This window comes from Lissotriton helveticus, chromosome 2_1, assembly GCF_964261635.1.
Source record: "Lissotriton helveticus chromosome 2_1, aLisHel1.1, whole genome shotgun sequence".
Classification (NCBI taxonomy): Eukaryota; Metazoa; Chordata; class Amphibia; order Caudata; family Salamandridae; genus Lissotriton; species Lissotriton helveticus.
This window is the reverse complement of record NC_136059.1, coordinates 1,067,239,428-1,067,262,546: the sequence shown is the minus strand read 5'-3', so window position 1 is coordinate 1,067,262,546 and position 23,119 is coordinate 1,067,239,428. Positions and strand designations below refer to the sequence as shown.

General features: G+C 43.4%; 1 protein-coding gene across 2 annotated transcripts in view; it reads right to left on the bottom strand.

Moving 5' to 3' along the window:
• LOC144818446 (lysine-specific demethylase 4C-like) overlaps positions 1 to 23,119 on the bottom strand; it is a 1,795,190-nt gene that overhangs the window by 842,717 nt on the left and 929,354 nt on the right. For both annotated transcript variants that reach the window (XM_078675868.1, XM_078675869.1), the window contains exon 9: positions 3,139 to 3,329. In XM_078675868.1, the coding sequence (XP_078531994.1) occupies positions 3,139 to 3,329 (191 nt within the window). The remainder of the gene's footprint in view (positions 1 to 3,138; positions 3,330 to 23,119) is intronic.

Here is a 23,119-nt window from a genome sequence, read left to right as displayed (position 1 = left end):
GAGCCACTGGCCCACTTGCCCATTTTAAACGGTGTATAGTAAAGGGCAAAAAATGTTTTGTAGAATTGTGATTGCAATTTTATTGACATTAGAGATGTTTGTGCAAGCTCTTGCGCACGATCCGGTGTTGCTTGCTGTACGGATAAGTTAGCCTGTCACCTAGCAAGATGTCTGTCTAAATCCCCAAATAAATCTAGAAAACAGAGATTCGATGTTTTTAAAATAATACGGGGAGAACTCGAGACAGATTGTTCTAAAGAAATATAAAAATGTAGGTAGGATCAGCATTTTAATCAAATTACAACTGCCACCAATAGTTAAGTGTAGATTATCCAATCTAATTAAATCTTTTCTGGTGTGCCCTATTAATGGATTGAGGTTTATCTGTACAATTTTATCTACCTTGGCGCTTATATTGACACCTAGATAAGTAGCGTGTTCCACAACTCTAGCGTCCTCCATCTCCACTTTGTCATTTATAACTATTTGAGTTTTCCCCCCGTATTCAGTTTATAACTGGAAGTTTTGCCGAATTTTGTTGCTTCATCCTCAACAATCTTGATAGCCTCCTTGGGTTGGTGGTAACTAAAGCTATATCGTCCGCGTAAGCTAGGACTTTGGTTTCATAATTATTGATCATAATAGATGGCACGCAAGGATGGCCATCAAGTTTGCGTATAAATTGATCGATGTATATCACAAAGAAGAGAGGCGAGCAGGGGCACCCCTGTCTAGTTCCCCTCGTGATCATGAAACTCTCGGACATACTCCCGTTTATCACCACGCTGGCACTTGGATTGACAGAGTCCTTGGATAGCTTTAATAAATCCCTTCGTTATTCCCCGATCCGACATTGCTGCCCATAAAAACTTCCAGGAGACCCTATTGAATGCATTTTCTGCATCCAGAAGAATAAGGACCATAGGGTCTCCTGTAGTTTCTGCAAAGTCAAATAAAGAGATAACTCTCTGTATATGGTCACTTGGTGATCTGCCGGGGATAAATCCGTGTTGTCGGTCAATGTAAAAATACATCAAATGATCAATTTCGTCTCTGTCAACTTGTTCTATGGACCCAATTTGATTATAAATAAGAATAAAATGGGCTGTGTTGTCCTTACTTGATGAAGTTTTGATCACATATTGACACATGTGTATTACTTGTATATGAGCACTGAGTACCACATACCCAGTCCGTAATATTGTTTATAATGTTTTTATATACAATTGAATACATTCATCATTTGATGTATTTGTACATTGATTGTGATATCTATGGTCTTGTGACCACTGTTCTTTACCCATTAAACTCCAAAACATCTAGTACTACTGCAACACTGCAGTCTTGAAGAAAATATTTGCTATAGGGCTTTCAAGCCGATTAGTGATGGAGTATCCACCAGAAGGAGCTTTACTGAAGGTAACTTAATCTTTGATTGATATTTCTCATTGCAGATTCCTCACCTTATGAACACATCCCAAAGCAATGCTCACTAAGAGGAGGTGGGGCTGTGGAGTGGACTTTAAACCAGGAACTCCTGCAGGACAAAGTGGGAAATTTGCCTTGCCTACATACTTGGAGGGCAACACAGGACAGTCTGGTGAAAGTATGGACAAATGTCCATGTGACTGCCTGGATGATGTCCTAAACAGGACCAGCCCGAGCCAGGGTGTGTAGCCACAGCTCTTGACTTGGTGGGATGAAACCTAAGGGTCTCAGGAGGAAAGTTTACAGCCAAGGCACAAAACAGTGATGCAAAGGATACTCTGTGAAGCATACAAAAAAGTGATGGTTGGAATGCTTTAATTAATCTCAATAATTACTCATGGCTGCATCCCAGTCATCACTCATTGGCATATCATGCCATCTCAGTTTGGACCCAGCCATATGCAAATCAGACCCAAGCCTGCACCAGCGGGTACAATCCAGTCCAAACTGCCAGGCCAGTGGTACAGTGTGCAAGGGCCCACAACTGGGCATACTCATCCCACTTAAGTATACTAAGAAGTGATAAATGCTTGAATTAATCTCAGCCACTGGTAATTACTTGGGCCTCATTCCAGTTCATTGCTATTTAGCACACCATGCCACTTCAGTTTGGACCCAGCCGTATCCAAATCAGTCTGAACCCTGTTCCATTGGGAACAGTCCAGCTTGAACCTGCCAGGCCAGTTCCTACCTGAACTGAAACATAAGTAACCCAAGACTAGTTCTGGCCTTATTAGGGCTCATCGGTAGGGTAAAGTGATTCTCTGGCTAAAGTGGTAAAGTGGGCAAAAAAAGATGGTCAAGAATGTAGCCCTGAGCAATTGCCGGTGGTGGAGACTAACTGAAACATGCCTTTCATCACATTATTATTGGCAGTAAACGCCTTAAATGCGACAGGTATGCCCAGACATGGGTGGCGTGCTCACTGTGCCATAGGAATCAAGCTATACCTGACTGATGAGACCTAAATTGGTTGAATCGGTCTGGACCTCCTTGTGGTCCCTTGTGGAAGGGCCCTTGAATGGCAGTTTGGGACGGACTGTCCCATGAGCAGCAGGGTCAGTACTGATTTGCATAAGACATGTCATTGTCTACAGTGGCATGGTGGGGGATAAGAATGAAATGAGGTCCCAAGGGATTGCAACTGGCTGAGATTAATTCTAGCATTCCATCCATCACCTTGTTCTTGTTACTAAGGATAATACATTGCAGAATGTTCAGTTTCTGGACTGCTTTTCCTGTCAAAGCACCAGCTAATCCAACAAAGAGCTGAGCGTTCAAGTAATATTCCTTAATCCTATTGCTCTAGAAACTAAGGGCCTGCTTAGGTTCCAACCAGTGTAGCCTCCCCTCTTCTTCAGAGGGATGAGATGGACAAAAACAAGTTGGGAGTGTGAGGACATCACATATAAAAGGGTGACAACACTTGCTGAAGAGAGGATGCACAAGTCCTAAGCACTAATTATCTGGGACAAAGGTAGTGAACAGAGGGTCGACTAACAATGTTTGAAGCTAAGGGATACAACAAACTGAAGTCTACAATGCAAGCAAGGAAATCGGGCCCATGTACTCTGGTTGCTGTAATGATGGCTATGCCCATGATTGCGACTAGACGTGATTAATTGCTCAGAAAAAAATGAAATCAGTTACCTTTTGCGAGTTTTTTTCTTTTTTCTCCTTTGTTGCCACGCCTTCAACTCCGGGGTTATGCCAGGAGTAGGCTTGGAGTGATCGATAGTGTACACATCTTTCCCTTGTTTCCAGAGTTGATATTTTTCTGGCTGGAATTTCTTCACAAAGATATCCATTGATATCTGTACCATATCATTACTGCAAGAACACTGAAGGGTGAAAAGGACGTGGTTATTTTAATAGCAGCATCAATGGCCTGTCCTCGCTACCATTTTTACACTTTAAGCCTGAAAAACAATCTTCCAGCATTGAACTCATTGATAAAGTCATTCAGTGTACATTTTCTTTAAAAAAATACCTTTCTGTCTACTCCTAATCGCACTTGTTTACTACTTTCAACAGGAAAACCAAATATATTTCTAATGCACATGTTTATATCATAAGCATTAAATGCTCGTTAATTTAAACTACACTGTATGTATTTGACCTAAAACACAAATGAAAATTATTCAGAAAAAAACGTTTCACAGAGTACTTACAGAACATTTTTTTTAAACTTTTCAATGCAAACTACATCTGTACTAATGATGGCAGCCACAGTGTAATGGAAAACTGCAGAATGTGGTAAGAAAAAACAATATTAAGGAGGCACTGTAAAATCGTTTCGGACCATATACTGCCAAAGTCGGTTTTCCCTGAGTAAGATGGAGAATTGCTTTTAAAGGACTACATCTTTTCTGAAGGGCATGTGACCATCATTAAACACTGTTTGGAGCTCAGATGTGGTGAACATTCTTGTTTAGATGAAAACGGTTCTTTAGTCAATAGAGATTTTGCAACCAGCGAAGAACCAGTCATCAAATTGATCATGAGGCACATCTACTGAAGGATTCTCCCCTGCACAGTAAGCCAATAAGCTTGACAGACATACGAGTGGCTTTGCTTTAGAATACTTTTTATAGTACTGTCATACTTCAAATATACACGGGTCAAATCCAGTTCAGCCACAGGAACTCAAAGCCTGAGCTGCTATTTATATATTCAACGGGGATACACAAAAGGGAAGAGTTTGTGTTCGAGGTATCAATTGACACTGTCAATTTTCTTTTAGATAGTTATATGCTCTCAAGATGATTCTTTGGGCTTTCCGTTTCATCGTTTGAAGAGTACATGTCATCTCAGGGAGAAAGGGGTTATCCACACTATTCTCAAAAAGGATGCTTACATGAACCAAAAAAATGTAAACGTGGTTTGAGGGGCCAATAATTCATAAATTTTTCAACCATGAAGATTCATTTATCACAGCAGATGGCCTGGTCAGAGAAACTCAGAGCAAAATTAGCCCTCTACAAAATCTCAATCATCGCAAAGAAATTAGAGTACTATGAGCAGCAGATCAAGGAGGCCTAGGACACTCGGAAAGAGACCTTCAAGGTGCTGAGGGAACAGAGTCAAAAGAAGGAACAGAGGGCGGTTGCCAATCTAGCTGATTGCAGTAAGATACAGGCTTTTTTTCCTGGCAAAAGTCAAGGATATCCTAATAGAAATAGGTAACACCTGCATAAGTTTGTGCCCTTTTTAAATGGTGGATCCACCAGACTTCCAGGGAGGCTACCTCTCAGTCTTTCCAACACTAGACCTAGAATGCCTAGCGCACATTATGGCCAAAGTGAAATAAGGCTCTCCAGAGGACCCCTGCCCTCATAGGGTGTTTAAAATGATCTCCCCTGTGATGGTGTCAGAGATATTGCCCTTCCTAAATCTGTCCTTGGTAACGGGGAAGGTTTATCTCAATTTTAAGGAAGCTATGGTGACTCCGCTGCTGAAGAAAGCAGGGGCAGGTTTTTATAACTTGAACTACGGCCCCATATCCAGACTTCTTTTTCTGGCTAAGCTAGGAGAGTAACATGTACTTAGAACACTCTCCTCCTATTTGGAGGAACATCAGCTGCTACATGCGCGGCAAGCTGGCTTCAGGGCCCTCAACAGTACAGAGCTGGTAATGCTCTCAGTGCTGGGCAAGCTGAGGCTCGCAGCCGACAAGAAGTAGTCATCGGCATTGATCCTTTTGGATCTTTCAGCCGCGTTCGACACGGTGAACCATGCGTAGTTGCTGACCCGTGTTCGGGCGCAGGGAATTACTGGTGTTGAATACCAGTGGATTGCCTCCTTTCTAAAGGATCGGTTGCAAACGGTCCAAGTAGGGGATTGTGTGTCCAGGAAAGGCGCTCTGCCGGGTGGGGTCCCTATCTATTTGCAGCCACGCGTGGACACGCTGGCAAAATTAGAATGGCTGGTGTTTAACTACACCGACGATGCGCAAATAATATTACGTATCGACAGCTCTACACAGGTACAGTCTAATGTACAGAATATCCTCCGGTTCACTATGAACTGGATGACCACCAAAAGTAAATCCGGACAAGACAGAGGTATTCGCTATTAACACAGGGGGCGACCCCTGGTCCAACTCCTTCTGGCCTCAAGAGCTAGGTACTACTCCGATACCAATGCCAGTTGTGAAGAGCTTGGGCATCAGGTTGGACGACAAGCTAACACTGACCAATCAGGTGACCGCTGTGGTGGGGAATTGTGTGGGCCTTATCAGGCAACTTCGGAAACTTGTAACCCTCCTGTCCTTTACCACCATGCGCACTGTAGAGTCAGCACTAATTGTGTCACGACTGGACTACGGTAACGCGCTTTATATTGGGCTATCAGATAAACTTTCAGGGAAGCTTCAGGTGGTTATGAACAATGCGGCGAGTAGCAGCAGAGAACCAACGGCGGACTCCAAATGCCGCACAATCCGCCAAGTAGTCCCCAAAATGATGGTCTAGTAATCAGATGGTTGAGTGGTGTGCACAAACAGCTCCTGCACCCGCCGTTGAGGGATGCAACTCGTCAGGCCGGAAGACAAACTAGGACAGCAATGGAGCTGTGCACTCCCAGAGAACTGTGTAGTTTAGTAACGAAGCATAATCTGTTTCTTCGTAGGCATCATCTTTATTAAAGTACAGCCAACGCGTTTCGTTCATAAACTGAACTTCGTCAGGGCAATATATTTAGATCAAACTGCGTCACTTTGTGTTCGAATTAGGTCCAAATCTAAGTATATCCGTCAGCGCCTGTAGTAACGATCTCGACGTCACGGGGTTCCAAGAGATTCTCTTGGAGCCCTGTGACGTCAAGATAGTTACTACAGGTGCTTTTTTCCGCTGGCCCTTATCATGGAGGCCGACTCTGCAAATTGATGCGCTGACGGATATACTTACATTTGGACCTAAGTGTAGGGAAGTTGCCCTTTTCCCCTTCCGGAGGAATAAAGACTCTTGTTTTCTCAGGCTTTTGGTCAAGCCTTACTTAGACTGACCGAGTTTCAGGCAGTGTAGCTCTGGTAAGGGTTTACGTTTCTCACAAGAACTTGGAGACCATTGGTGATTTGGCGCTATATAATTAACAATAACATAACACATCGCCTGCAGTCAGGCAAAATGAATGGCTCAGCATAGTCTTAAAAGATCATATCCCTTAGGGATACAGAAACAGTACCACCCTGTTTAAGACAAAGATTGTGCTGCTATTGCAAATAAATACTTTACCATAATTAACAGGTAACAAAGATTCATCTGTCTGGTAGTTTAAACCGAGCCTCAAAATATGAGCATATTACCTCGTTGTATCCCCTAATGAGTGCCTATGAATTTCTAAATCTGGTCACTGGTCTTGGCCATTTACACTAGGAAGATTCTGGAGCACCAGACCTAAGAGTACTGTATCATGGCAAACACTGCAGAATGCTCAAATGCAGATTTTACAAAAAATAATTCTCACAGAAAAGTATAGAGTGACTTCTACTATGGATCTGAATACTGATCACATCCCTCTTTAATAGTCCTGTTTTTGTTTATTTTCAGGGCCTACAGAGAGGCACTTGGGCAGACAACTGATAAAGCACTAAAACTGCCATACTTACCATTACATATAACATTATGGAACCAATGTCGTTTTCCAGTGAAGAAAGAAAAAGAAAAAGAGCAATGATGTCCTAATAGATAAAATCCACTATAGAGGAGGAAAGTCCAAATCAAATATGCTATTCTACAAACTGAAGTGCAAAAAGGTTGCAGTGTGTGTTTGGACTGGTGGACCTGGAACACTAGATTTTGAGTTGCAGATTCAAAATTTCTTGCTGCTTAAGTCTTCCAAACCTTTAATGCCTAGGTTTAATAAAAAAAAACAGAAGAATGAAAAGAACGAAAATGTTTTGCATATAGGTAATGCTGTCACTGCACAGCTTTTGTGTACACATTACTGTGACTTGTACTGCGTGTCATTTTAATAGTGCAGTGGCATTTGTTTTCTCCATAAAGTTGAAGACATGATCCCAGCAACCTTCTGTTGTTCTGTAGGCATTTTAGCTCCATGTCATAAATAAAAGGAAAAAGTATAGTAATGGGCGAGAAGATAAAAAAAAGGGTGCATTTCGTGGCAGTTTAGATTCTTAACCATAACATTGCATAAAAGTGGGGGCTGTGTGATGGGATGGCTTTAAAAGCAGTGCATCGGACATCCTCATGCAAAGAGGATGAAGTATGTCAAGAGTGGGGGTTTCATGGACACAGCCTGGGAGCTTGACATGATTACAGATTATGAGGTTTTCAGAATACAGAACTTGTTGCACTGACAGACAATTAGAAACTATGTTTTCTTTATTCCAGACTAGTAAACTTAATGTATACTATTGACATGGAACTTACATTCAAATGGGATCAGAGCATATGTGCACCTTAAGTGGAGCATCTGTATGTGAAACAATGATCTCAAGGAGGCAACATCTGATTCGGTGGATATTTGAACTCACAGATCAGACTTACTCCTGCTGACAATCTGCCAGCATCGACGTCTGCTCTTTGAAGTCAACCCAGTTCAGCAAAAACTCATAAGTGTATGGGTATTCACATATATTTGGAGGACAACTCCAGCCTGGAAATTTAGTCCGGAAAAGTAATTTTCCCATGAGGGGAAACTGGAAGAGAAACCTGCCATGAGTCTGCAGGAGAATGGCTTTTTCCAATTTTTCAAATTCCTATTTAGCATGTTCATGTGGTGCATGAAGGACGCAATGACTGCAGGAGGAAATTCTGTTATTTGCACAGTCATCTCTAGAATGAATGTAAATGGCTCCCTGCTTATCACTGGGATCTAATTGTACTTTATTATTTTCATGAAATGTAATATCTAGACCAACATTTGAAACTTTAAAATGGAGACACATCAAAGCTAAGTAGGTGTCATTACTGAGAATATGTTTTTACCACAAGGTTCAAATTACAGAAAAAGATCAAATGGTGTTGGAAAACAGGCCACAGATGCTCTAGTATCTTTACACAAGCAGTGATGTGATCATCATCCATGGCAAGCCTTTACCTCTTAGACTGCTGCAAGAAGAGCTAAAAACTCTACATCCAATCAAATAAGTAACTTGAGTAAGCATTGGTGTTTACCTATCCATGGCATAGCCTTCAAAAGGCAATGAAATTGCTAAATATTCTTATCAAATGGGTGACCGAACCTTCAAATGAGTCATGCCCTTAACACTTGGGAAGGAGAAATGTAAAACTAACGAGCACTGACCTTTTCTCCAGAAACAATTAAGGAATCATCAAGGTAAACAACTGTTATACAAAACAAAATACCTTGAAAGAGCAAATCATAAGAAACAAAACATGTGGAGTAAGAATCCTAAAAGGGCAATTTACTTTGCAAACATTCTCACATTTCCAAATGAAAATTCAAGTCCATTATTTTGTCTTTAGCTTGTTATATTTGCCTCAATAAATTTGATAAAAAACAACTGCATAAAATCTACAAGTGGTAAGTTAGATCATATGAAAAGATAAAGATAGACTACTGAAATAGTAGTTGCGTTGGGGCAGTCTTAATATCGCATTGCTGTTTCATGTCAAAAGGTTTCTTGCAGAAGGGACTTTTGGAGAAGCAGAATAATGAAGTACCCAACGGATAACACCACTTGTTTAGTCAGGCAGTAAATAATCCCTTCTTTTGCCTCACCAAGAGAAGCGGCATTTGACAAAATACAGAAATAGTTAACAAAGCTACAGCACTGCGGGCATCATGAAATTACAACATTTATGACACTTTCTGTGTTGCCACTGACATCTCGAACATAAAAAAGAAACCTATCTGTAAGTATTCCAAAATAGAGCATATATACGCCTATGGATAGAGATGCTAAATCAGCACATAAATGTTCTTATGACATGTTAATTCAGAACTCATTACTTGTGACAGCAACATATTCAGTGAGCAGCTTATTACAAAAATACCCAAAGCAGCATCAAAATTTAAACCACCAAATTAATATTAGCTACCTACTTGGGTCATAATACCGATGGGGAAAAGCATTATTTCCTATAAACTAATTAACATATGAATTAGGCTGCCTACATAAATGTAACCTGATCATGCAAATGTTACTTATGCATTGTGAGCCGAAACGGGTGTTTTGATGGTGAGTCTTTCAAGTCTGTTTTTCGCTCTTATTCTCTATTCCTTTTTCTCAGATCTCATTTGGTTGGAAGGGTCATTTCTATTCGTGATGTGGATTCTTTCATGTCCAAAGTTATGTCTTTTTTAGATTTTATCTTTTCGGTAAGGTTATCCATTGCAAGTGATGTTGACTCATTTATGGTCATAGTCTTGTCCCTGTATTGTCTTGGTTATTCTGCCTATTCTTCTATATAGGAGCTGCCCGGATGGGCTGTAAAATGAATTGTTTTACATGATAAACAATAGGGATTCCATCTTGTACTTTATTCCATACATTTGCTGTACGCAGCGTGAGTTTTCAATAAAATATGTATGTGATACAGTCAAAGTGTGAAATCCCGGTATTGAATAGAATGCCTAGGTAATGTATAGAATGCCTGATAGTTTTCGGCAAACTATGAAATATAAGTTTTTTGTGAAAATGTTACATACTTTTCCTAGGCATTCTATACAATTCCTAGGCATTATACAGAATGGCCAGTACCATTTACGCAAAGTGTTACAAGGTCACAAGATAAGATTCCTAGGCATTCGGCAAAGTGTGAAATCCCGGTATTGTATAGAATGCCTAGGTAATGTATAGAATGCCTAATGGTTTAGAGGCAAACTAGGAAATATACATTTTTTGTGAAATGTTACATACTTTTCCTAGGCGTTCTATACAATTCCTAGGCATTATACAGAATGACCAGTACCATTTACGCAAAGTGTTAAAAGGGCACAGGATCAGAAGCCTTTATTAATTAATACACATTTGAAACTGAAAGAACAAAACTACGAAATAAAGCACAGGATATTCTTACTGGAAAACAATGAAAGCAGAACTGAGATTGAAGTGCTGTCTCTGGGATTAGGCTTATTATATACTTTGACGGCAGACAATCCAGCAAAGTATGCAATGCATAGGCAATGTATAAAATATCAATCATTTCGTACTTTGACGTTCGATTTTCAGGCATTCTATACATTACCTAGCCATTCTATAGAATGCCGGATTTCACACATTGCCGGGCGGGAATAAAATGGCGAGATTAGGCGTATTATATACTTTGCCGGCAGACAATCCGGCAAAGTATACAATGCCTAGGCAATGTATAAAATATCAATCATTTCGTACTTTGACGTTCGATTTTCAGGCATTCTATACATTACCTAGGCATTCTATAGAATGCGGGATTTCACACTTTGACTAACATATATATAGCGCTACTGGGCTCAGCATTCAGGTTTTATCTAAGCTGAATGTAATTGCGAATGGGGGTTTGCTTTATACACAGCGGTATTTGGTCTAACCGCGCAGACGACATTTAGGTTGATTATGATGAGGAATAGGGGGATTAAATCTGTATTTTTTCACCAAAAAATGTTTGGCGTACTAATTGTTTCGAGTTTAGAGACGTTTGGCTCTTTGTTTCACTTTTGGGTGTATTTGGTGATGGCGGCTCTTGTGCTTTTTGCCATCCTTTTGGTTGTGACTGTGCTTGCCTGGTCTGTGCGGTTCTTTTGTACTTTCAAATATGGCAGCTACAGGTGCGATCGGAACGCAGCCAGTAGGTATTTCCCTTTGAGTGACGACATAGTGACCATTGATTTCGTCACACTGCATGTGCATTAAATTGTGGAAGCGGCATAGCGCACGTTTTTGAATTGCGCTACCGGACAAACGGATTGGATTCCACGCTGGAACATCTTATCAAGGTACTGACAACGGACATACATGTGTGTGTAGATAATATATTATGCCCTGGTCTTTAGGGGCGTTTGAAACATGTATTTCTCTATAATTACATTCAAGCTAGCCATCACAGCTCGGGTGCCCCACTGTTATAACATGCAGTGAAGTGCTGATCACGGGCACCTACCTTGGGTGTCATTGTTTACATTTTCCAGGACGGATGGTTTCTCACACTTTTGGTTCTATATTATTGACTCATAGTGGATGGGGTGTATTTTCTTTTTATTTTTTCGGGTCACGTTGTTTGCAATTTGGTCATTCTCATTGCGGTCTCTCCACATCAGGGTGCAATTTTTAATTTACTATCAGTTTGAACAATTACAGCTGACGTATTCAAACTGGGGACCATGGACTTTTTTATTCAATGTGGATGTCTGTCTGTGGATGAATTTAAATATTGGGATATTGAATAGATCCATCATCTTTGTCTTCATATCTACTCATAGGTGATGTGCTGCCTATACGGTTTAGAAGGGAATCTGCAATTTGCTGTGTTATCTAGTGTTAGAACTACTTGTTCCAACATCCGACTAATTTGATGATATCTTCCTGTATTAGGATTTCAGATATTGAATAAAACACTACCTATACCCATACAGTGGGGTTCTCACAAGTTGCAGCGTGCTTATGCGGAGGTAAATGTTTCTACCTGATATTTTAAGTGAGAATTAATATGTACATTCTTAATCATGGTGCGGATGAGCTATTCATCTTAACGTACTGTTGGTACACCGTATAGGTCTGCATGCCTTCTACATTGGGCCATTTATTTTGGCAAATGTTTGTGTTGACTTTACCATATCTATTATGTCAAAATATGGCTGATGTACTGGTGTGTATAAATATATATATATATTCTACAATTGCAAGGTATGCAAAGCTTGCCATCAAGGCGTGAACACTAAAACATATGTTTCACTATTTGATCAAAAAGAACACAAAATTAAAAAGCTGCTAACCTGTAAGACGGAATTTGCTGTCTGTGTGTTGTCCTGTCCCTGTAACCTTTTGTACGTGGGGAGTAAAAACTCCAGGTACACAAACGGATTTTACAGCACTTAAGAGCGATCTCCAATCAGGACAACACATATCCAGTAGCAAGGCACTTTAAATCCACACACAAATCCAACAGCCGGGAGCTCAGATTTTATGTAATTGACTCTGTAGTAGCAAGTAGAAGGGGAGGTAATCGAGAAGAACAGCTACGTCAATTAGAAACCAAGTATGTCTTGGAGCTCAATACCAAACAACCATCCGGCTTGAACATGACAGAGGATTTGTCCCCGTGCCTCTAGTTCCTCCCTGCTTTCCGTTCCCAGGTTTTATTGTCCTGTCTGGTTTTACTCTTTTTAACATCCTTTTACACCTCTTTCAGGAACAATCATCAAATACTGTTGCACTTTAAACATGTATGTCTATCTATGTGGTAATGATCTTAAAATTGTATTTATGGTATATTTAGGGTTATTTATGTGATATGTATGCATTTTATCCTATTTATATGAATTTTTAAGAGGTATAATAATATGAATTTGATCTGTTATTTGATACCTTTCTAAAATCACTACAAAGATAATTTAGTATGTACTATCTAGGACTGTCGAATTAACCATATATACCCATATAATCTGGATCCACCACTATAGAAATGCTACATGCATAGTTACAAGTCCGTTACAGTCATAAGGGGTACTGCATTTAACAGTTAGAAACCTTCTGTGCCCCGACATTTTGGCACTCCTTATTCAATGTGGCCGGCTGTCTCCCACCCTACATATATAGTAAATTGTTTGGGGCTCCAATCAATTTTGTAGAAATACAGGGCCCATAAGAAGTGCCGAATGCTCTGGTATTTACACTGTTATCTTTTAATTACTCAAGGGTTGCTCCACATATATAGAACCACTAAATAAATGTGCATATTAAACAAGTTATGAGATTGGGATCAATCTCCTATAGATTAGCACGCTGTAGAAAACGGAACATTTGGACTTTTATTTTATTTTTTGCACTTAAGTATTTTAAACATTGGTTTTACTCTAATGTAAAATGTACTTTATTTATTATCTTTTAATAGGATGTATTTATTTATATGCCTATTATTGGGATGGGGTTGAAAGAACTCTTATGTCCATGAATGTTTTCAACTACAAACAGTTGACGTCACCCATCTATGCAAAGTATTTAAACCAATGTAATCGTTCTCACTGTGTCATGTGATCAAGGTCCGAGGCGGGGGCGAAACACGTCATGATGTCCATGCACTGAATTAAACACCAAGAAGCACCAGAATTGTGGTCCATGTCCGTGTTTTGAATACTTGGATTGTGTTTGCTGAAATACGGAATTTCCAAGATATATATATATATATATATCATATTTCTTACACTAGGAGATTGATGAGCTTCCATTTGGCCTTCATTGAGAGGTGTTTGTGCCTAAACTACTTGTATTTACATACAGGAACGTTCTCCATTTAATAACTCAAGGTGAGAATATACTATTGCCGCAGATGACTCCTCAGGCTAGGATGGTTTTTGCACTATATTTTTTCTTTACATCATGTGTTATTTTTCTGTCGTTTACTGTGCTCTCTTATACTCTCCTTTTTTCTTTCCCTTTGCACTTTTTTCTTCTATCCGATTATTCTATAGTGACATTTGTTTGATTTCTCTTAATCATTTATTTAGAAATTTAGGAGATTTTGATATAGACATCTTTGGATTTTAAGGTCTTTTCACTCCTGATCAGTTTTCAATTGAAACTGATGGTGTACAGACATTATTGGCATATGCTACATGAAAATATCATGTTTTCACAACAAGAGTATATTTTAATGTATATATGTGTACATATGTATATATATGTTTATATAATTTTTTGTTTCTTTAGGTGGGCCTTCTTATATGTTTTTTGTTACAAGTTTATGCACGTCATTTGTTGTACTTTTTGATGTTCTTTGAAATGCGTTTTAATTGTTGTATCATAGTATTTTTTAGTGATATAGATGTGTTATGTCTTGACTTATGTTTTGTCTTTTGTGTTTGTTTCAGCCCTGATGAAGTTCCTCCGAGGAAAGAAACGTGTTGGCTGAAGGACATTTAGAAAAAAACGTTGATACAAATAAAAAATTGTTGGACTCTTTTGGACGATTCTGACTTCTTTTTCCTGGTGCACCTTCTATTCCCACAAGAACTTACTTTTCTGGATTCCAGTAGAGCTGAACTGCGGCAGGCTCTGGAAGTGATTGCACAGGACACTTATTTTCATTAAACAGGGATTGAGGTGCTGAACCTTAGGTCAGCCCTTGTAGTGTGTGTGGTTTTTACCAAATTAATATTCGGTAATCGTACCTTAACAAATACATGTAATTAAAATTTTTAAAGCACATCATAATGAAAAATATTACGGGCAGTTCCTTGAAACTGTTAAAAACCAGCCGCAGCGAGAAACCAATCATAAATAAAGTGGCAGTGATATTTGTATGTGGCATGTTTGTAATTTACTCTACAATATGTGTACATTATGCAATTGTACTTTTTTGTAAAAGTCAGCTGCCGGGCATTGAATGTGTGCTCTCCTAGCAGAAACAACAACGTAGGTGCTTCACTTATTCTAGTGCTTGCCATTCACCACAGTGGATGTCGTGTAAAGTTGTGCAGTAAGCACGGTGAACAAGCATTTGTAAATGCATTAGGTTTCGACTATGAGATTAATAGGCCTTTTTTTGTCTTCTAAGTTGTAGCTTACGGAGTAGTTATACAATATAAGTAACAGAAAGTCTGTTAAAGTATTATGACTTCTTTATGTACAAAAAGGCTATATATTGTGCTGTTACTAGTGGTATTATAAAGTAGGGAGATAAATGGTGGAGGACAAAAATAAAAAAAACATGTACCTGATAAGTAGGTGTGAAAGTGGTGCAGCTATGGGGAGAATAGAGCACAAAAAAGGATTTGGAAAAAGGAGGAACCAATATCAAAAATATTTAACAAATAGGGGAATGTTAATTCTACTATTAAAGTGGCATTAGTCCACTATTACTACTGTTTATTTGGAAAGCACCATCACTAGACATTGAGGACGTGACTACATATTTTATTTACTGTAATCACCAACCGGTTATTTTTCCGTACATATTTTTGTTATTCTTTATCAAAAAATATTTACACTATACACACATATACATACCTATATACACAATTATATACAACAATATAGATACAAAACCATACCACAATTTAAACACACAATATACAAAAAATTATCTTTTTCACCCAACATAAAGTATTATTTCAGTGCCCTCCTATGCAATCTAGAAGATACACCTCGAGGTAGTCTGACACACATGGTTCTAAGAGAACATTTTTTACAGAACCTAAAATCTGATTGTGTCAAATGGATATAAGTTCCAAAACAAAATGACATAAAGACTCCTCTGTGATGAAAGTGTCAACGCGGTCGCTTTTCGGCCTTCCAACCAATCTGGCCTCCTCAGGACTGGGTGATAAGAAACTCCTATCGCTACTCCAATGGCGACCAACGAAAAGGCATCGCAATCTTTTTTTTTTTTTGGGGGGGGGGGGGAACCTTTATGGTCAGTTCTGTAAAACATATTGTCAAGCCTACAACCCAGGGGCCGGCAGACATAATCGCAACTGCATCAATGTAACACAGCCCTTCAGCCGACAACCCTGGGGTCCGGCAGCGTGGTAAAGTAGAGTGCATACAGAGCCATCAATTTCAACATGGATGTACTAACGACCTGGTTTTTTGTTTTTTAAACTAGAACAGGGAAAGCAGAGTTAGATATCAGTCGCGAGCACTGCATTACACATCGAGTCACATACAACCAATCAATGTCACTTTATTACAGTAGAGATCCTCCCACAGGGCCATCCCGGGACATGGCCAATTCCGCCGTAGAAGAGTCACATAGTTCCCCCCGATAAACATTCCAGTGTCCCCATTTCCTGTCCCACATTTTGGGGCATCCTCTAATCTTGTACACTGTCTTTTCAGCGATCATGCAGCGATCCATTTCAGCCACCCAGCTCACCACTAATAGTCTGTCCAGCGAACCCCACTTCATTGCTATAGAACGCTTAATCAGTAGGAAGCCTAACGCCGCCCATTGCAGCTCAGGATCATTTAGGTCATTGGCCCCCTAGATGTTAAGGACACACTCCTTGGGTGTTGGCAAAAGCGGTTTACCCAGGAAACTACTAATTTTTCGGTTTGCTCCATTCCAGAACTGCTGCACCACCGGGCATTCCCACAAAACGTGGTAGAAGGTACCAGGGAGGCCACAGCCCCGCAGACACAGGGTATCAGGGCGCCGCCCAATTCTGGCCAAGGTAAGGGCAGACATATACGCTCTGTGTAACACTTTTAATTGGATCAGTCGAAATCTATGGCAAATAGCCGATTCCCTCGGGGACATTAACGCCGAGCGCCAGTCTTCCTCGTCTAAGGAGCCCAAGTCAGCCTCCCATTTGGAACGCAAGGATTGAAAGGGATCAGGGAGATTATTGCACAGTTTACGATAGGTGAGGGAGATGGCCTTCTCGGGAAGGGGTTCCGATAGCAGCCTGTCCTCTAGGGGAGAAGCCATAGGAAGGTTGGCCAGATCTGGGACAGCAGCCAGAATAGCATGGTGAATTTGCAGATATCGGAAGAATTCGGTGGGCGCAAGGGCGTATTTGGACTGTAGGTCGTTAAAGGTCAACAATTTACCCTTATGAACAAGGTCTCTCAGCTCCGAAATCCCAAGTATGTCCCACTTATCGAAACCTCGACAGAAGCAAACGGAGCCCAGACTCTGCGCCGACCACAAGGGCGTTGCTTTAGTAAGTCTGTTTGCCCATCCTAGACTCTTAGTAGCCTTGTGCCATATAGCCACTGTGTGTGCCATTGGTTCGACATATCTAGCTCTAGAAGGCTTACCATAGAGAGCCCCCAGGTATCCCTCACGGCCAGTCTGACATCTGTCTAAGAGGAAGGCTGGGTTCAGGGGCGAGCCGTGCACCCATTGGTTCACAGCCACTAGCCTGGAGGCCCAGTAATAAAGACGGAGGTTAGGAAGGGCAATGCCCCCGTCATACCACCCCTGAAAGAGTTTACAGAGGGCAATCCTAGCAGCTCCTCCATCCCATAACAAGAGACGAAGCTCGCTCTCAACTGTGCGAAAATAGGAATCTGGAACCAAGAAAGGGCAATTCTGCAGAACGTATAGGAAGCGTGGGAGTGCTAACATCTTAAATAGCGCAGCTCTACCTGGGAGCGATAGTGGGAAGGAGCGCCAGTGGACGACGTCACTGCGAAGCCTGCTCAGGGGGGCCAACAAATTGCAATCATAAAACACCTTGGGATCTGGCGTAACAAAGATGCCAAGATACATGAAGCCCTCCGTGGCCTCTGTGATGGAAAATCCTCTGGGCAGTCGGGGCAGGGGGCCATGCAGCATATAGAGCACAGATTTAGTCCAATTTATGAAGTATCCGGAATACTTCCCAAAATTGGTAAGTACATGATACAGGCTGTTGATAGAGGACCGAGGGGACGACACGTATATTAATATGTCGTCGGCATATAGGGAGATTTTATCCATGACATCCTCAGTCCATTGTAGGCCTCTAATAGAGGCGTCTGTGCGGATCCAGTGAGCCAGGGGTTCCAGGGTGAGGGCAAACAGTAGTGGGGACAGGGGGCAGCCCTGCCTGGTCCCGCGATGAAGCGGAAATCTCCTGGATGTGTGTGTATTAACTCGGACTTGACCCCAGAGGTCCGTATAAAGAAGTCGTACCCAGCTAATGAACTGGGGTCCAAAGCCAAAGCGGCGAGGACCTCGAACAGGTATGGCCATTCGATAGAGTCGAATGCCATCGTGGCATCAAGGGATAAAATGGCCGCATCTTGTTGCAAAATGGGTCGACGACTGATTACATTGTACACCCTGCGAAGGTTTAAGGCCGTATTACGACCCGGAAGAAACCCGGATTGGTCATCGTGAATCAGGGAGGGAAGCACTAGGAGGAGGCGAGTCGCCAAAAGCTTGGCCAAAACCTTTGCCTCCGCACTGATCAAGGAGATAGGCCTGTAGGACCGCAGTCAGTGGGGGGTTTAGTGGGTTTGAGAATGACCGCTATAGAGGCCAGCCGTTGGGCGAGCGGAAGGATCCCGATCTCCCGACATTTTATAAACATATTCCGAAGGTGAGGGATAGCGTCCGGGACCATGCTCTTCAGGAATTCTATCGGGACTCCGTTCGGGCCCATAGCCTTGCCTGAATTAACGGCAAACAGTGCTGCGGTCACTTCCTCAGCTGTGATGTTGGCGTCCAGGGCCAGTCTGTCCTCATCTGACACAGTTGGGAGACGCATCTCGTCCAGGAGTTGCCTGGACTCTTCAGACGTGTAACCCTCGCCAGCTGTATAGACCTGCTCTAGGTGTTCAGCAAATGCCTCCGCGATGTCCTGAGGGTCCGTCACCGTGGAGCCATCTGGCTTAACTATGGACGATACCCATCTGGACCCCTGATCCCGACGCTCCAGCCAGGCCAGCATCTTACCCGCGCTGTCTCCGCACTCGTAGACCCGGTGGCGCGTGTGGAGCAGCCTTGCCTGCGCCTTTTCCTGGGACAAGGCTTATAGGCCAGTTGTTGGGTGCGGAGCTTGGCAGCAGTAGCCTCTGACGGAGCGACACTGTGGGACGTCTCAAGGTCGATGAGTTCCGATTCAGCGCGGAGGATCTGTTCATTATGCTTCCTCAGATAACCTGTCTTTAGGGCTAGTGCCTCTCCCTTTATCACCGCTAAGTATGCCTCCCAGAGTGTGACCGTCGAGCTCACAGACCCAGTGTTTTCCGCGAAGTAGAGTTCGGTGCGTTTCTGCAATGCTTCCCTAATGTCGGGGATTGGCATTAGCCAAGGGTAGATGACAATGGGGCCCCACGTAACTTGGCGATTATAGGTGAGGTCTACACTAAGCGGCGAATGGTCGGAGATGCCACGAGGGAGGCCTCTTGTGTGGACGAAACAACCGACGTCCACAGTGGGGCAAAATAGGTAATCGATCCTAGACATACTATTATGTGCATTGGAGTAGTGAGTGAAGTACGGTGTGTCTGGATGGTGGAGGCGCCAAATGTCTGTTAGTCCCATAGCATGCGCGAAGTCCGCCAAGTCAGAGGTATGTCGATGGGAACTGCGTTTGGGTTAACGATCAACGTCGTCACACATCGTCATATTAAAATCTCCACCGATCAGGAGAGTACCCGGGGAGAGGCCTAGCAATTGAGCGCCCAGTTCCTTAAGGGAGTCTCAGATCAGTGTCGGTGGAAGATATGCTGAGATAATATTTAGGGGGCGTCCCTCCCAGGTGGCCTCGGCGAGCGCAAAGCGGCCCAGTGGGTCCACCCAAGTTCGAGTGTGAGTAAGTGCGAGAGTTTTGCGGATCAGAATCCCGGTGCCACGGGATCCCGAGGAGAACCCTGCGTGGACTAGTAGTTTGTACCCCCCTCGTTGGAGAGCCTGATAGGTGTTACCTACTAAGTGAGTTTCCTGGAGTAAAACGATGTCCGGGGAGTGGCGCCGAAGAAATTGGACTACACTCCTTTATATTTTATGACCTAGCCCATTGACATTCCAGGAAAGGACATGAAGGGCCTTAGTTAGGGTCTGTGTCATAAAATCAGAAGTGATGGAACTGATATGAGTGAGGGCTGGAGGGGAATCGCTCGTCGCGGCGGAACCCCAGGGCCCATCGGAGCACGGGACAGGAAGGATATCCGGCTCCGAGGGGGTCGGAGGCCGACCGAGGTGGTCAATCTGTCAGGAAGGAACCACGTATGAGCAGAAAATCACGACCAAAGTAGACTCTGCAAAAACAAAAAGAAGCAACAAAACAACAACAAAACAACCCCACATCCCTTCACCTCTTCCCCATACCCCCCTCCCCGCTTCCCTGCCCGCGGACTTAGAACTATCCACACCCCAACTAGGCAGAGTGCCTGTTGCCCTCCCCATTAGAATCGGGGTACTTGGTTGGCCGGTTGTGCCACTCGCTCGATACTTGAAGTGATATAGGAAAATCCGCCACAGTGCCTAAGAAACTCTGCACCACGGAGGGCTGCAATCGAATTGCTGAGTTCTTTGCAACTAAGGTCTCCAATATTTACAATTCCTTCCCCCAGAGGACAGACAATGGTCCTACCCCCTCGGAATTCCCAAGAATGAAAGGGGAACATCAGCTAACTACTTTTGTTACTCCTTCCACAACGGAGCTTCTCCGTATTTGTGGATCCATAAAATCCGGTTCCCCTAGAGATCCGACCACTCCCAGTCGGCTAAAGGATAGTCTGCCAGTACTGGAGCCCTATGTGCGTCAGCTACTGGACATCTCCTTTGAGTCTCAGGTGGTCCCGAAGGCCTGGAAACAGGCAGTGGTACTTCCTCTGCAAAAGAAGATCAACGTTAGCTTCGAAAAGCTGGATAACCTCCGTCCTATTTCCCTCCTTCCCTATATGGCGAAGGTGGCGGAAAAAATAGCCAACATACAGCTTATGCAGTTTGTGGGGATGGCGTCGCTTCTCCACGACTCGCAATTTGGCTTCCGCCCCCGTCATTCGACGGAGTCTGCTCTCCTCGTGGCAGTGGAAGCACTCAGACAGGGAGTAGACGAGGGCCAAACGATGGCATTGATCCTTCTTGACTTAAGCGCAGCATTCGACACTGTAGCACATTCCACCTTGCTACAGTGTCTGAATGGAGGAGGGGTGACAGGAGCTGCGCTTGGTTGGATCAAGTCCTTCCTTTCTGAGAGGTGCTTCCAAGTCAGATTGGGTGACTGCTACTCTAGGGAGATTGAGTTGGGCCAGGGCGTACCTCAGGGTTCGTCCCTGAGCCCAACTCTATTCAACATCTACGTCTCCCCCCTGGCGACTATCGTGGAGGGGCATGGTCTCCGCTTGGTGTCCTACGCCGATGACACGCAGTTGGTCATCTCCCTATCGCGCGCGCCCGGACTTGCGGCAGACATCTTCAGGAACTGCATGAAAGATCTTGCTGCCTGGATGTCTGCAAACTGTTTAAAGTTGAACGGGAGCAAGACCGAGGTGCTCGTGGTGGGGGGTGCACCGTCTGCGTGGTCGTCGGCGTGGTGGCCACCTTGTCTGGGGGAAGTTCCTGCTCCCTGCCATGAGGCAAGGAACCTTGGCGTGTGGCTGGACAAGGACCTTACTTTCGGTCCACAGGTCGGTCGGGTGGCAGGGATATGCTTCAGTGTTCTGAGAGCCCTTAGGAAAGTATTAGATCTGCTTCCCATCTCTGCTCGTCAGACACTGGTGCATGCCTTGGTCACCTCCCGACTTGATTATGGGAACCTGCTCTATTTGGGGGCCACAGGCAGGGTCATCGGCCGCCTGCAGGTTCTTCAAAATGCGGCAGCGCGGTTGGTCCTCAGACTCCCTAGGAGGTCATCCGCCAAACCAGCCTTACGGGCCCTCCACTGGCTCCCCATTGAGAGGAGAGTGGAGTTTAAGGCCCTTGCCACTTGTCATCGTATCTTGAGCGGCAAAGCACCTTTTCCGCTCCAGAGTCTAGTATCCCATTATGAGCCTGTACGCAGTCTTCGGTCCTCGCAGACCGGGCTGTTAAAAGTTCCAAGAATATTTAAAGCTCGTATGGGAGGTAGATCCTTTAGATACCTTGCTCCCAAATGCTGGAATAATCTTCCGCTGGAACTTCGGCTTGAACCCTCCGAAGTCCAGTTTAGGAAAAAACTTAAAACGCACCTTTTCAGCAAATAGCTTGTTTGGGAGGAGGGGGGACAGTCACTCCACTTGTCATAGCGCGGGGACACGCCAGTGGCGTAACCAGGCGCTTAATAAATGCCCATTAATAATAATAATAATATAGGTAATATTCATGTTTAAGAATACAAATAGACCCCGTTTAACATTCACAAATTAGAAATGTTACTTGTTAGCCAGCCGCTGCTGCCCGATCTGGGCCGAATAGGGCAATGTTCAAGAGCAGGTATCTAATGGAATACAGATGGCAGCCGCCCCCGGCAGTCATAATAAACAAAAGGGAGTTGGCAGGAAACCAGTCAACATCTATCCAATAGTCCCCCGCGGGCCCGGGAGTCATCCTTGTCCATCTTCAGTGTTTCCGGTAAATAAGTCTTGGCTCTCTGGCATATGGTCTTCTCTCGGAGGGTCCTCCAGACCCCCAGCGTTTCGCGGAGACCTCCCCGCTCGGCGCCAACCCTCCAGCCAGCCCCACACTTCCTCCGGCGATAGGAAAAACCAGGCTTTGCCATCCATCTCTAGGCGGAGTTTAGCAGGAAAAAGCATGGAGTATTTGATTCCCTGAGTTCGCAGCACCTTCTTGACCTCAAGAAAGCTGCGTCTTCTCGCCTGCACCTTCATGGTGAAATCCGGGAATATCGAGATGCGAGCGATGTCAAGGAGAAGAGGGGGTCCGGATCGGGCGGTCTGGAGGATAGCATACCGATCCCTAAAGTTAAAGACCCTCGCTATGATGGGGCGCGGTGGGGCTCCCGGCTTCGGTTTGCCCCCTGGAACTCTGTGCGCCCGTTCGATGGAAAAGTAGCTCGAGAGTTGTTTTGGTCGGAGATGTTCGTGACCAGTTCCTCAACGAACAGGTCCGCTGATGGCTCCTCCATTTTC